Source organism: Falco naumanni, chromosome 6 (assembly GCF_017639655.2).
Source record: "Falco naumanni isolate bFalNau1 chromosome 6, bFalNau1.pat, whole genome shotgun sequence".
Lineage (NCBI taxonomy): Eukaryota > Metazoa > Chordata > Aves > Falconiformes > Falconidae > Falco > Falco naumanni.
In genome coordinates, this window is record NC_054059.1 from 55,830,454 (window position 1) to 55,846,959 (window position 16,506).

Below are 16,506 nucleotides of genomic sequence, written 5' to 3' on the forward strand. Positions count from 1 at the left end.
AATAAACAAAAACAAAAGCAGAATGAGCTGTCTGGCCAATTCTCTCTTTATCTTCCATCACTCTGGACACATTATCATCGCAGCTCTGACTGTGTCTTCCTTAATGCCTGGACCAAAAAAAAAGAATATCTGTCCAAAAACCAAGTACCTGTTTGTTTCTAAATAAAAATAATAATTAAAAACAAACAAAAAAAAAAACAAACAAAAAAACAAAAAAAAACAAAAAAAACAACCAAAGAGCAACCTTAAAATGAAGCTCATGCTTTCCTGAACAGGTCATAGTTAAGAATCTTCTTACGTGATTTCTCAAAGTTACCCTCCACTGCACCTCCCACTCCCCTCCTTTGCTTTGTATGGAACCTTTCCCATTCCTCTACTAATTAATGATCCAACCTTTGCTTTGGTTTTGTTTCTTTTGACATAGGGTAACCAGAACTGAACAAAGCATGTACCAGTGATTTATATGAGATTATTATATTTTCTGTATTGTTCCCTTTTGTATTTCTCTGACATTTCAGTATTATGTTTGCCTTTCACACAATGTTGCTTATTAAAATAAAAAGGAATTTGAAAAGCCTGAACTGAAAGAAACAAAAGAACGAAAAAAAATACAGAACTGGTCAGGGATGTGGAGGCTGATGATACAGGCTTGGCAGCAGCGACCATGAGATTTCAGTGAAGTCTGAAATCCTGAAAGAAGCAAAAGCAAGTACTGAAACATCAGCACTGGCCTTCAGGAATGGAAGATTTTGGCTTGTTCACAGATCTGCTTGGCAGGATCATACAGGAGACTGCTTTAAAGGGCAAATAGGCCCAGGAAATCTGGATATATCTCCAGGGACTTCACACCAGGCAAGTAACGCATGCAAATCTGCAAGAAGTTAAGGAAATGTGGACGAAAGCCAACATGAATGAACTAGGGACTCCTGACTTTGTCCAAATGGAAAAAGAGGTAAGCAGAAGGTTAAACAGGGAAAACATTATACAGAGAAGGTATATAGTGATATCGCTGTGGTGTACAATGATGGAAGTGGGAAACCCAAAGCTCAGCTGCAGAAGAAACCAGCAAAGGCAACAAGAAAGGCTTCTCTATGTGTAGAAGCAGCAAAAGTAAATCACATTGGAGGGAGTGGCTGATAAAACTGAAGGGCTACGTTGCTATTCAGAAAGACCTTGACACGCTGAAAAAATGGCTAACAAGACCTCATGAAGGTCTACAACCAAAAGCATGCACAAGGCCCTGCACCTGGAACAGAACAGCTGCATGCACTAGTACAGCCTGGGGGCAGACTATTTGAAAGCAACTTTGCAGAAGATGCCCTGTGAGCTGAACATGAGTCAGCAATGTGCCTGGGCAGCAAAGGCAGCCGTGAGCACCCAGGGCTGCTTTAGCAAGAGCGTAGCCAGTGAGTTGAGGGAACTGATTATTCACTGATTATTCGCCTCTGTTTAATACTGATGAGACTATATACGGACCACTGTGTCCAGCATAAGAAAGACACTGACATACTGAAGCAGGTCCAGTGGATGGCCACTAAAACAAAGAGGGACTGTAGCAAACGACATGCAAGGAGAAGCTGAGCAAACTTGTTTGCCTGCTCTTAGCAGAGGAGAGATTTTACTGCTGTCTTCCAGTAGTTAATGGGAGGATAGAGAGGGGATGGAGCCAGGTTCTCCTCAGCTGTGCACAAGTGAAAGGACTAAAGACAACATGCACAAGCTGCAAAAGGGGAAATTCCAACAAAATATCTATAAAAAGAAAAAAATCACTATGAGGGTGGTCAAATGTTGGAACAGGCTGCCCAGAGAGACTGTGGTATCTCCAACCCTGGAGACAACTAAATCCGTACTGGACTTGGCCCTGAGCAACCTCAGTCAAGTTGGCCTGAGGTCTGAGGTGCTCCGAGGTGGTGCTCTGAGGTCTGTTCTAAAGAAAATTATTCTGTGATTCTATTCTATGGTTGTGTGATTTACAAAAAACAACACAAAACCACACTCACAACACGTATGTCCTGAATTTCAAACACTTTTTGACTCTTCAACAACAGAAATTGTTGCACAGGCACAACAGTATATTAAGTTCTTTTAAAAAACATATTTTCTTGTGAGATTCTTTTTGAAACATAAACTACGAGAAAACCTCATCAATGTTAGTCTAAATGGAATGATATGAAAATATTGACTAAAATCAACAGGAAATAGGTGCAAGGAAGTCTCTAATATTGAAACTGTATTTTTAGCTAATACAACATAAGACATCTTCTGACAACACATTAAAAAGTATCACATAAATTTTTAAAAAATATATATTTTGAAAACAAAATTGTTATCATTTACTTCAGTAAATACCACCAGTGTGACAAATGTAATTAGAAGTACTGTTCTGCTATCATTCAAATTTCTAAACTATACCAAGCTCAGATGCACTCACTTTATTCATTTTTCTAGGCACCCACATGACAAAAGCATAGCAAAAATAAACTATTTTTAGAAATAAAAAGAACTAAGAATATGAGACTGTCAGAGTCAATGACAGTATAAAGATTCTTAATGATACAGTAATATAATGCTCTAAGTGGACTGTATTTTCACACTTTTGAGTTTTCTTTTGGATTTTGTGCACTTGATTACTTCTGCCTATATAGTGAGGCTGTGCTAATTTATGCCTTCCTACAGGGATGACGGCTGTCTGTGCCAGCACCAGAAACTGAATCGAGAAACTCCAGAGCTAAAAGGTAACAGGCTGCATTAACTCAAGAGCTGCGATTCATGTTTTATTCATAAAAGCAGATACCTACACACCAGCTTGTGAAATGCATTCTTTTGCCATTTAACGTTTTTATTTCGCTTATTAAAAAAATTATGTATCTTACCTTTAGGTCACTTCCTGGCAAAGTACCTATGCCATCCTTCCAGTCCATAGCACTAAATACATCAAACTCTTGACCATTTCCACTAGAAGCAGATTCATTCATGATGCATGTACTAAAAAAAAAAAAAATTAAAAAATAAAAAGATTTTATCTGAAAATACTGTAAGTGGTTTAATGCTATTATCGCTGGACATTTCTTCAAATGTACTTCATAGATTAACATCCATGCTTCCCTCAGCACACTGGCAATGTGGACAACTGATGACAATGCTGGTAATACACACTAATGTAAGACAAGCAAGGCAAAACCTTTTGAAAATCTTAAAGAAATAATACTTGTTTACACAAGAGGAGGCTATTAACAAGGCTGCACTGCAAAGAAATTAAAAACTTCAAACTGCAAAGAAACTGACATGGGGAAAACACACCTCAAGAACACCTAGGAAAAACATTTGTTCTGGGGAAGGCAAGACATGAGTGCATGCCTATAATAAATACATTAGGCACTGATTAATAGAACTGCTTTTCCTTAATATCAGATAACATGCTGATGTGAATGCTTCACCCAAGTTCAAATTAAAATTTCAAAATTAATTTGAAACTGTCTCATTTTCACCATCTGAACTCAAGACACCCAAATATTCCTGGTCTGTTTCCATACGTTTTCACTAAATTTTTATTTGCATTTGTGAAATTTATTTACATGTAGGTTAGAACATATACACCAGAGAAAACTACTGCTTTGCAAGACTATTTTACTGGATCCCTCTGTTTCAGAACAGTGAAATGAGAGGAAACGAATATTTATCTTCAGAAATAGTGGATCTGAACACCCTCTTCCGTGATGAGTTTAACCCAAATAATTTGCACAAGCAAGAGAGGTATATAACACCTGCCACTGACCCTGAGCTTTGGCCCACCTCTTGTCATTGCCACAAAGACGATACCAGTTGCACTGACCTGCAGATGTTTCTCACAGCCAGTTGTGACTACCACCAACTTCTTCCTTTCCACTTCTTACAAACCCAGCCATCTTTAAAACTGTGGCCTGGCACCTAGTTTATTATTTGTTCAATGTGAAATCTGACTCATTCATTTTCTTTCCGAAGAACTACTGCATTATGCTTAGCAGCTGAAATAATATGCAGTAAAATTAGCACTGTCCTTGGTTTGTGAACTATTAGCAAAAGCTCACCCCTTTTCAAATTTACACTTTCTGAACTTTTTTAACAAACACTTTCCAAGTCTCATACACCGTCTGCAGACTGCAAACTTTTGCTGCAAGTATCAGTAATTGAAATTCAAATAGGTAGAGAGATTCCTCAGTGCTTGACCTTGTTTTCTAAAATCTAATTTCTAAGTGAGGTCCCACTCCCAAAATCAGCAAATATCTATTAATACTCTCTGGAAATTTGGAATTTTCACAAAAAAGAATGAGTGGTATTTGTTCACTCACAGATAACAGAAAAAGATGCAAACCAAGCAGAACTCAGGTTGTCGTGAAGCTTTTTACTGAAAGTTTGAGGAGAAAAATGCTTAGCTAGTTGTCTGACGTGAAAAATAATCAAATTTACATTTTTTTTCATCAAAAAAATCTAAGAATCACTGTAACACCACCACTACAGACAGATACTACTTTGGGTTTGGGTCTACAATGTGGACTCCCTTGTATTTCTCTTTGGGTTCCTCTTTTCTTTCCTCCTCAACTCTTTAAAACCCTGAGCAACACCTTACTCCAGAAGTACTTTCACTACACTACAACCACCACACAGTATCAACAGGCTAACAGGAGCTGGACGTCAGTCAGTAACCACTGCCTGAAGTGAAAGTTTCTGCATTCCCCTTCATTTCATACGATGGGTAGGGTTCACAGAAGGGGCTTTGAGAAAACTTCATGTATTTCACATGACAAGTTTGAAGTAAGAAAAACCACATGATTCAATGGGTCTTCTCCATCTCTAATTTCATTAGTTCTCTATAAGAACGTATTGAAAACCATACTGTTAATGCACAAAAACTCGTATGTCAATAACTCTAAATTAATTCAGTGCAAATGGATAAATTCTCCAAAGCCACAGAGCTTATCTTTTAAAATCACTCCCAGGCAAAATCTACCACCTCACCTCAGGGCACCTCCTGCAATACAACTTGGATTATCTCTGTTTGATCCAAGAGCACAGTACATCGCAGAGCTCAAGCCCACCAAGCATCCAGCTTCCACACCACAGCAGACCAACTCAAGCAGGCTTCCACCAAACTGAACTGCAGCACAATGGCAGAGGCACGGGCCTTCTCTCAAGAACACAAAACCCAAGTTGCTAAGGAGTAGCTGAGAAATTAGATCTATCCAGAAACCCATGAAATTTTAAGGACCTGAAACATGCTGGTTGAAGCACATCGGCATAACGAGCCCGCTGCGATTAGCCTGGCTAATCAAAGGCAAAGCTGTGTCTGCATTAACTGAAGTTTCTAAGTAATCTTAAACCACCACCCTACCTAGAGGACACTTCACTCAGCCCTCTTATAAAAAACATGTTCCAACCGTTTCTGCAGAAGGCATGACAGAAGATGGGAAGAGACTTGGGAGGCTGTGGGGAAATGTTTCCTCGCAGCGGCTGCCGTCCCATGGAGCAAGGCGCAGTGGACAGCTGCTCCAGCAGATGCTGGCATCTCTGATAGTGCCACTCTCATTATAGACAGTTTTTAACAGAAACAGTTGGGGGAAAAATGACATGGAGGAAAAAAAAAAAGTTAGAGCCTATCCTACTCAGGCAAGATGTAAACTGTAAAAGTTAAAAAAAAAATTGTGAACAGAAACGTTCAGGGTGTATTTCTCAGAAGAAAACATACAGATTTTAATTTAGTTACACCTAACAGAGTTTCCTCAAGTAACAACCTGTAATAATGATACATTCTACTGTTTGATAAGGTATTAATTGTTGTTTTCCTTTTAAAATTAACTCAGCATCAAAGGCATGATCTGTACATTCCCATTCTGCAGGCTACAGAAGTGTTCCTGGTAGGGATAAAAAGGTCACAGGGCAATGCAGATAGAAATGAATTTACCAAAAGGAATTACATTTAACAAAATATCTGTTTCCAGCTTTGCTGAGTTTGAACACATCAAAGATAGGGCTATATCCCTCTACTAATGATAATAAGGAGGGAGATGGAGACCAATTAAATTGTTACAGCAATGAGGTACTAAAAAAGGATTAAATCATCGCAATATATATATCTAAATCACAGAACAAAGAAAACTACAGAATGCCTTATCTGCTCATTTTCATTTTTGCTTCTAAAGCTCTGATGTAGTTCTCTGAACTAGTATAACTCCATCCATAATGATTTCATTAACTATCATTCCTGTTGCTATGCTTCCAGAACAGTAGTAAAAATACTAGATGAATAAGGGGCAAAGTAACTGCAGTACTCTCCTTATGCCTGTCACATTCTGAATGCCATCCGATGTGACGGAAAGGACATGACAGTAACAACTTGGAATAGTCATCTTCCAAAAGCATCTCCAAAATCCACTATTAAGGATGTAGCTGTATCTCAGTCTTTACAGCCATAAGCTATAACATTTATAGAGGAGTGTGCTGCATGTTAATACTTCAACATTAACTTTTAGACATATATAATAAATTCATTAGAATAAGCAAGCATATAAAATAAGATTAGACACATCCTTTAGAAAGACCTTCATTTTTATCAACTGGCTCAACAATAAATGAGTATCTCACAGAGGAGATACTTAATAACAGCACTAAAAATGAGATCGTTTCATCTGGCAAAAGACTCTCTAAAGATGTAAAGCAAAGAAACAGGAGAGAATACGCCAATTAAACTTACAAGTAGTTTTTGAAGTAATTATAGGGTTATGTACTGAATATGTCAAAAAGTAATAATACAATTCTTTCTTTCAGTCACTGCTTTAAAAAACTACCTGACGTCTACTCAAATTTTGCAAATCTAAAATGCCACCTGTGAAATGTCCGTATTTCTAGCCAGCAGGGCCAACTCAACACCAGGTCACCAGTCTTTTCTTTTTATTTGTGTTATTTTTATTTTAACTTTTTAGGACTTCTGTAGCCACAAAGACAGGACAGACTAACAGATTTGCCCCATGCTGGTCCTCTCCCCAGCCGACAGCTCCTGCAAAGAGAAGCAAAACTGGGCATGTGAAGCCAGAGGAGGTCTCAGCAAGTGGCACCAAGGAGGATGACGATAAGGTGATGTCCTTATGGAGCCAAGCCATGGACCCTCTTCCCCACAGGGCTGCATGAAACCAGCGCTGATGGATGTTCACAAAAGCAACAGATGCGGTTTTTGTCTTAATACCATAGACGGGTATTTTGGGCATCTCCAAGTAGGAGGCTGCTTGGTATAGCACCCATGGGCGACAGGGACATATTTTCCCTCCCCACACAATAAATCAGGAAAATAAATCAGGAAGTGGATCAGATGGGGACAATTCTGTACCAGAGCTGCAAATACACTAGCTTCTAGGCACCAGGATCCTGACAAGTGGATACTCACCTTCAGCTCTACTGAACATGTAAGAACGTGAATACTACCAGAGCTGACTTCTTACACCACCAGAACCAGAGGAGCAGAATTACCCCTCGCAATGTAAGCTCCCTCTGTTTCGTACGGATTTTGTATTAAGCTAGCTTCATAATGACAGCAAAAGCAGAGCCAAACTGACTGTAAACCCACTGGGGTGAGTCCTGCTTTTCTCCTTGCAGTCCTTTCTTTGAGCTGGGTACACCTCACACTTGTTTCTTTCTCACCCTTCATCTTTTGCACCTGATTCTTCACTTAAAGAAAAACAACCACAACAGGAACAGTGCAGGAAATAGTAAAATGCTTTGAGGCTATCCACCACATTTCAATATGTGCTTTGTTTTGTATCCATTTCATGATTCAATTATTTTAATGTTTCATTAAAAGAAGTATCTGCAGATTACACATTTCCTTCAAAACCTCATTTTTTGCTGTTTAGGAACTACTTCATGTAGTTCCTGCCATGTTTCTAGTCCATGTGCTGAAGAGTTGTTCAAGTAAATTTCTCTATTTTGCCTGTTGCTCATACAGTTTAAAATAACTTACTTGTAATAAAGATGAGATATATAGCTTATACATGTGTTCACAAAGGAACCATGGCTTAAAATTCTTTGCCATTCTTGACACTTGTAACAGAAAATGTACCAGATTTCCTACTGATGATGTCCCTTTAGCATTATTTCCTCTTATTTTATGTTGCTACTCTTCTGTCTGCGAGATTCTCCAGGGATACTGTGTATGTTTGTTCCTCCTTCCCAATACTTCAGCTTAAAACTTCTCACAGAAAGAATCTGGCCACATACACATTACAAAATGCTGTGGACCCTGAGTCTGCACCAGTGCTAAAGGAGGTTCAGGCTGTCCTTCCTTGAGTCTGGTCCTTGTCAGTGAGCTAACACAAGTACTGCCATACCATTGCTAGAAACTGGGTAACACAGTTGCATGCAGCATTTATCTACTACCTCATTTTCAAATATCCACAGAACACTGTAACAACAATAGTTACCCAATACCAAAGCTACACCGTATTCTAATTAAACTTACCAACAACTTTTGGTTGGTTTTTTTACCTCACGCTGAAGAAGTATTTCCTCCGCAACGCTTTCATGACTCCTTTATTTCTGCTACTGTCTGTGCAGCCCTGAGTGGAGATTTAACCTACTCAGATAGTAAGACCTGAGTACAACTCTGAAATCCCGTGGCTTAATTTCTCTTAATTCCTTGAACCAGGCACAGAAAGTTACAGAAAACTGCATTTGTTTATCTGTGCCTCCATCCCTTCCCTGTGCAGACACCTCTGAGAACTGTGACGCACCAAATCTTCACGCTGAGTATCACCTGACTTATTTCAAATCGTTATTTCCTTCCCCGAGTTAATTCAATACACATCTGAACACTCCTTTTGTCTGACTCACGCCCTCCTCTTCTGCCAGTTCTTAGCAGCTTCCATGAGCTCTGCTGTCCTTATACAATTAATTCACCTTCTTCTAGCTCCTAAATGTGCTCAGCAGGTTACTGCATTTACAGTTTCCCTTCTCTCCAATTCATGAAGAGCTCGTATCTCCCATTGTGATGAGCGGTCCTACTACTGGAGGACTAATAAGCCACCACTACAGAGATGCTATCGCTTTCTTCGGTAAGCCCCGTGCCAGGTAATCTCACTGGTTCCTCACACCCATCACTCACCATCCACCACCCTACTGAAGAGCACTATTAAAAAACTCATGAGTAAATGGAATAGCCCACAAAAAGTCAACCATCTTACTTTATAGAACAGGTGTTGCCCTGTGAAACTAACAAGTCAAGAGGAAAAGGACTCGCCACATAATCATTTTCCTTAGTTATTAGAACTTTCGAAGGCAGCACTCTAGAAAAATTCATTAAACTGAAGGTGAAACACACCACTGCAACAAAAAACGGAGTTCACTGCAATTGCCCAAGTGACAACAAAACCCAAGATCACTGCTTCAGCCACCTTCATTAGAGCACCAGTTCACGAGAAGCCCAACTGGACCATAAAGCCACTGAAGTCACATCTGGAAAAATCCAGCACCCAGCACCACCCCAACTGAAGCGGGGGGGTGTTACTGCCTTCAGCCGCTAGTTTCAGGGAGTTTCTCTCTTAGAGATGTTCATCATACAAACTTCTGGGAACGTGGTAACTTCCTTGGTGAAATGTACTGGTTTTCTGAACAGCTTTTATATTCCCATTACAAAAACTGGGTTACGATCCCGAACACGGACTATTTCCTAAAACGACGCACGCCAAAGTTTTTCCATCACGAGTTTCATTGATGCTCATCACCTGGTATCTAGCACAGAGCGAGCATCCATTCGCGAGCGGAAACAACCAGCAGAAACGGTCGGCCCTGGGCCACCCGACTCTATGAGGGAAACCAAAAAGAAACCCAGAACAGCACAAAACCGAAAACACAACTCGCGGTTCCATTTGCGCTTCCGCTGCAAGGCTGGCACACGCCACGCCGTTAGGCACAGGTAATCAGAAGAAAGGGAGGAGGCTGCGACCCTCACCGCCCGCCGGCTGCCGCATCTCCCCGGGCCTCCTTCCCACGCAGCGCCTGCTCCCCGGGGCTCACACCGCGCGCCCGGGTGGGACAAGTGACACGGCCGCGGGGCGCGCCCCCCGCCGCTCCCCGCGCAGCCCGTGAGCCCGGCCCACCCGCGGCGGCCCCCGGCGCCGCTGGGCCCCGGCCGCGGCCGCCCCGGAGCCGGCCCTCCCGCCCGCACGGCGCGGCGGAGCGGCGCGGCAGCCGGAACGCGGCGGCGAGGCCCGGCGGGCGCGGCCGCCGCTCCCCGGCGCCGGCAGCCCGCGGCCTACCGCCAGAGGTCCCTCCTTGGCCAGTTTTGCGGCGTGTTTTTGCTGCACTTGAAACTTTATGGAGAAAACCCGGGCTCAGGTCCGCGTCTTCCCCGGGCTCGGGCAGAACCACCGAGACAAAAGCGCCCGCCCGCCCGTCCCAGCCGGCTCCTCGGGGGGAGCGCTCGGGGAAAGCGCTTCTCAAGTTGCTCCGTTTCTTTCCCGAATTTGGCTTTTTTTTCTTTCCCCCACGCCCCGGGCAATTCAGTCGAGCGGGAGAAGAGTGCCCCCCGGCCCCGGCGTGGGGGCGGCGGCGGGGGCGAGCGCGGTGCGGGCGGGGGTGGGAGAGGAACTGGGTGTTAAGTGTTCCTGAGGAAGTTGCACAACGAGAGAGGGACTCCGCTTGTTTACCGGGTCCTTTGGTTTTTTTTCCTCCCGCCCCCCCTCCAACCCCCACCCCTACCCCACCCTCCCCGAGACCGGGATCCGGGAAAAGGAGGCTGTCTCCGCGTGGAAAGGAAAAAAAAAATAAAAAGCGTAAAAAAAAAAAAGAAGAGAAACGTTACCTTCTCCTCCCTCCTCCCCTCCCCCAGCGCGGAGGAGGAGGAGAGGGGCGAGTTCTTTTTTTTCTAGGGGGCTGCGGGGGTTTGCTCCCCGGCCGCTCGCAGCCGATCCCCGGGCATCCCTCGGCGGCGGAGTCACCCCTTCCCGCGGGAGGGGCCGGCACACGCCGCCTCCCCGGAGAGCTCGCCCCTGCCCGGCCCGCAGCCTCCAGCGCCCGGCCCCGCGCAGCAACTTTTTCTCTCACGCTCTCGTGTGCGCCCGCTCCGACGGGGAGGGGGGAAAAAACATGGGGGTGGGGAACGGGCTCCGCTGCGGCCCCGACGCGGCGCCCCGCGCCCCGGGCGCTACAGCCCCGGCGGCCTCTCCCCGGCCCCGGCCAGGGGCGGGCGGCCGCTCCGCGGGAGCGCCTTCCCGTGGTCCGCCGCTCCCCCCACCCTCCCAAAATCGCTTTCCGCCTCCCGCCGCCGAAAAAACACCGCCTCGCACACGTTAGCGAGAACAAGTGTGCCTGTATCCTGTTGTTGCATGCACCGGCTGCGGAGACGGGGAGAGACGGGCGTGTGCGCGGGGGCCGCTCCCCCACCCCGGCCGCACTTCAGGCGCGAGCGCGCAACTTAACAGAAAAGCCGTGACCTAGTCCCTGCCCCTGCCCCCCCATCCTCGGCAAAATACGCACTCACGTGTATGTGCACTCACATACACCGCCGGCACGCCGGGGCCGGCCTCCGGCAGCCCCCCGGGCCAGCCCGCGCAGCCGGCGGCGGTGACAGGCGCCGGCCCCCGCCGCCGCACGCAGCCCGGAGCGGGCAGGGGCCGTTCCCCCGCCGCCTCACATGTCTGCCGCAGCGAGCGCGGCGCACGCACCGCACAGAGGCAGGAACTGAGCACTCGAGCGAAAGACTTTTTTTTTTTTTCGCCTCTTTAAAAAAAAAATTGCTTCAAGCTTTTTTTTTTTTTTGTATGTGTATGTGTGTGCAAACTTTCCCCAAAATGGCGGAAATTGGGAGATGATTATATTTTAAATATCTCTCGCACACAATCACACAAAGTGCAGGAGCGACGGAAAATACAAACTCTCTCCGCTGCGCGCTGAAGAGGCCTTCGCACACGGGGAGCCACGGCACATTCAACCGGTATATCCCGGCGGCCGCCACCTCTCGCCGCTTCCGACCAAAAAAGCCGGGGCTTTTTCACACCCCTCTCGGCTGCGCATTGCCCCCTGGCCGCCCGCACTTCTCCCCGTCCTTCAGCCTGTGTGAACAAAGAGCCGGGGCTGGGGAGGGGGGGCTCCGGTGGCAGCGAGCCCCCTCCCTCCCCTCCGCTCGCTCCCCGCCCGGCGCTCACACGCACACGCACACCCATGCACCCCCCCGCCGCCCCGCCGCTGCACCCGCATCACATTGTTCCCAACGGCGCGGCGGTGCCCCGTAAGTGTCATTAAATGGAGCCAACTGACAAGCTCATTGGTGGGGCAAGTCTGCAAAATGTCTCTCCCCTTCCCTTCCCCCTCCCTTCGGAACCCCCTCCCCCCCCAAAAAGGCCCCCCCAAACACATTTCCACAGCTCCCTCCCCCGTGTGTGTGTATATATATCTATATGTACATACACATACGTGCGTGCGTGCCTGTGTATGTATATAAATATACAGCGCATATATATATATATACACACATGTACTCCCTTCATGTGTTTGGGAAGAGAAAAAGAAATACCAGGCACCTCTCTCTTTCTTTTGTTCCTCTTTCACACTCGTACACTTATGATTTAGTGAGATCCCCGGTGCCCCAGCCGCTCCCCAGCCACTTGGCGAGTCACTTGCCCACTTTCCCCGGCATTAACTTCCATCCTTTCTGCTCGAGGTGGTGGGGGAGAAGCCCCCCTCCCCTTCCCCAGATACGTTTCGTAAGGGAGGGAGGGGAGGTGCGTCTCTCCCTTTATCTCTCGCGCTCTCTCTAACTTTCATCCTCACCTAGGGGGAAAATTAAAACCCGTCACCAGCCTTTGCCACTGCAGCTCCCTAAACGGCTTGCGGATCAGATCGGAACCCGCCGCTCCTTACCCCCCCAAATTCTCTCTCTTTCTCCGTCTCTCGAGTAGTCCTGACAAATATGGTCCAGGGCTGCGGGCACCAGTGAGCATGCGCCCGCGGAGCCAGGGCTGGGGAAAGGGGAAACTGCCGCCGCCGCCGCCGCCGTCGCCGCCGCCGCCGCCGCCGCGGCTGCTCTTCCTCCCTCGCCCGCGCTGCCGCTGCGCCCCAGCCGCCGGCAGCGGCACCCGGCACCCGGCGGCGGCACCCGGCGCCCTTACCGAAAACAGCCGCCAGCCGCGGCTCCGGCGGAGGTGCATCGTCCCCCACGACTGACTGCCGACGCCGGAGGAATAATAAGGAGACTTGTGCAGCAGCCGCGCGCTATTTTGGGCGCTTTCAAAAAGAATGCCTCGCACTTCTCGGGCCCGGGGGGGGCGTCTGGTCCCCGGCGGTCCCGCCAGGTGCCGGTGAGGCTGGGCGGTGGGCGCCGGCAGGCCGGGGAGAGCCTGCCCGCGGCTCTCGGCCCCCATCCTCGACATAAACCAGACCCGGGGCAGAGGCAGGACGGTTCCGCACCGGGGAGAAGTGCGGGAGCTGCGGGAGCGGGGCGGGCAGCCGCTCCGCAGCCTCCCCGGCGGGGGCACCGGCACCGGGAGGGGGCGAGGCCGGGCAGCGCGGCGCCGGGTCCCCCGCGCCCCAGCAGCGCGGAGGTGTGCCCTGTGACCGGCCTCGTCTCCCCCGAAACCTGGCCGGCGTACCGGCTCGGGGTGGTTTCGGACGGGCCACCTGCCTCGCCACCCTTGCCCTGTATTCGTAAAGAAAAAAGCGTTTATTTCCCGTCCCTTGTTCAGGGAACAGCAGAAACTGAAAGGCCCATCTCAGCTGGTGGGGTTGGCCAGGGTGGACCTCCTTCACCTACCGGGAGGTCTGCTATGCATAAAAGCATTAAGCAAAACAGACCCACAAGAGGCCTAACCAGACTGGGGAAGAGGGAGGATGGAGGTTTGCAATCGGTTGTATAATTGATACCTCAAAAAATGTGTGTGTGTGTGTGTATATATATACATATATATATAATGTATGTTTTGTGTGTGTGTATATATATATATTCAGGCAAAGTATAAAACAACACAGAACATAACCTTAATTATACTCATCCTAAATGTTCAGACCATAGATTATGTCCCTGAGTGACTCTGTCCTTGAGGCAAAAAAATGGGCAAAATGAATTTTGAATTTTTGGTAGTTTGGCATATTATTGTATATCTCTTAAAATAACCCCCAAATGTCAGTATATCTTTTGTTAATCCCATTAATGAACAATGTGTTGCTTTCTCTTGGTTTTATATGCGCTCCCTTTTAAAGGTACAGTGACAACTTTGGCCCAAATTACTTGAATAGAAATACTAATAAATATCCCAGAATAGATACAAGTCTTAAATATCAATAGAAGTAAAAACATGGCAAAAATGCTCACCCACAAAGTCAGAATAACTAATAAAATGGTTTATACAAGACCAAATGCAACCTTTTTGCTATTATGGATACACACTGTATTACAGTAGTATCCCGATGATGGGGACAGCACTGTGCTGGACACAGGGCAGAGGTGGTTCTCCTCAGACAGGACTTCCCAGGCTCAGCTTCTGTGCAGTAGCATACGTACTTTAGAATGTGCATTAAAATATTTAAGAATCAGGCTTGACAACTCTCGTCCCTTAAAATATGCCCATGCTCAACCAATTTAGACATGACTTTACTTAGACTTTTACCATACTATCTTGAGATATTCTCATTTATTTAAATTAATTTATCTTACAGCAATAAAATGGGGCTCACACCTAAGTGTTTGCAGGAGCGGTGCCTAAGCACAATACATGGTAGCCTACGAAGAGCATTTCTCACGCCCCTTCAGCTCAAACGGCATTGCATATAGGCTGCCGTTTTCATCAATGAACATATGTTCATTAGAAACTAATTACAGAAAACAGTATTAACCTAATTGTAATAATTAGTGATAACATACATTTAAACTCTTCTAAAACACAGATGCAAAAAATAGTAAAGGATGAGAAAATTCCTACTTCCCACCACTTAGTTGAAGAAATTCATGTGTTAGAAACAAAGAATAAACTATGACTGAAGTCATTCAGTGCTTTTCTGAAAATTATTTCCCAATGTTATTGAAATGTTTTTATGCAGATAGTTGCCAAATAACTAGATTATTCTATTGTAGCATTAAATTAGCTGGGCTTTGCAGAAGGCACTTAAAGAATGATACAATTTGGTACTATTTAAAACTCTTTAGGACACTTGACCTATACTGGTTATTTCTCCAGATGACACCGAGGTTTTGGGGGAGGATGTACCATACCCTGTTATGAAAAGGGATTTCTAAGAGTACAAATGGTGAGTTGTCTGCAGTTATTTTATTTACACTTAAGAGACTTTGTCCCTTTTCCTTTGAAAATCTTAAAAGGAAACACAGAACTTTAAAAACCCTGTTATATTCTAATCCATCTAATCTGCTTGCAGAAGTCATAGGAGACTTACAGAAAATGACAACACAGGTGGAAAAGCTCCTTGAAGGATATATATTGGAAGTCAGAACTGAAACTGAGTGTATGAATCAGCGCATAGCTGCTTTATTGGATCAGTAGTTTCCAATGGATAGCTCTTTGATTAAAGTAAAAGGACCTGGGAAATTAATAAAGGTACCTTCTGTTCTCTGTCTTCTCTTCGATCCTTGCCCTAATCATATTGCGGCAGCTCGTGATGTATAATAAACACATTATTTTGTCGATATAAAATTATTGAGTAAAAATAGATTAAACGTTATTTAAATATGCTCTGTAAACATTAGTTCTGTTGCCATTTTTTTTAACACTAGACTTCCATATGTATTCCAAAGACAGAGAATTTCAAACACTTGTTTTCTATATGTAAGTATGGCGTTTAATATGATTTTGGCAGTATGTTTAATGACAGATTTTGGGGTATCTAAATTTGGTCTCTCTCTGAGTATTCTTGTAGCTCATTGAATAGGTGTTTGTGCTGTAGCCAAATACTGATTATTTTTCAAAGAGCATGCGCATGAACATCCATGTACATGGTTTCCAAATCCCAAATCTTGAATACCATTTAAGGTGGTGAATGGAAACAAATGTAAATTAGCAATTCAGTTTGTATATTGGGTTTATACTGTTATTTGATGTAGTGATTCCTCAGCATATATCCAAACATCAACCGAAAAAAAGAGGATCAGTATTTACATTTTACCGGATTACTTGCCACTTCTGGGGTCTTGATTTCTGCAATACAGACTGAAATGCCTTAAAGATGGCCTTATTTCTCAAAAAGGGCCTGCATGTGACATTTTATCACCCTTCTTCTAGCAATCAGTGTAGCTCTTTGTGTGACCTTTCTCACCAGTAACAATCACCAGTCCGCCACGTGATTCTTCCCCAAGCCAAACCAGGAGGACAGGAAAGAGGGCTTGAGGGCAATCACTAGCAAAAAAATGTTGCACATGTTAATATATAAAACTCTAAGCCAGGAAAATACAAGTGTAAAAGCTTTAAGAAATTAGGGATGACGAGAGATGGTATGGTGTATGTGCCTGTCTTGCAAGAAAGGAAAATTGCAGCCCATGGT

At 45.3% G+C, this 16,506-nt stretch overlaps 1 protein-coding gene across 4 annotated transcripts in view; it reads right to left on the bottom strand.

The window, feature by feature from the left end:
• Positions 1-12,940, bottom strand: part of L3MBTL3 (L3MBTL histone methyl-lysine binding protein 3) — an 84,161-nt gene extending 71,221 nt beyond the window's left edge. The window contains exons 1-2 of one of the 4 annotated variants that reach the window (XM_040598727.1): positions 12,883-12,940; positions 2,874-2,985 (exon numbers count right to left, since the gene is read on the bottom strand). In XM_040598727.1, the coding sequence (XP_040454661.1) occupies positions 2,874-2,975 (102 nt within the window). In that variant the 5' untranslated portion in view covers positions 2,976-2,985; positions 12,883-12,940. Of the gene's footprint in view, positions 1-2,873; positions 2,986-10,280; positions 10,582-10,825; positions 11,213-11,503; positions 11,605-12,882 lie in introns of those variants that run through there. The other 3 variants (XM_040598729.1, XM_040598726.1, XM_040598728.1) reach the window with 3 other exon arrangements.
• Between the last annotated feature and the right edge of the window lie 3,566 nt (positions 12,941-16,506).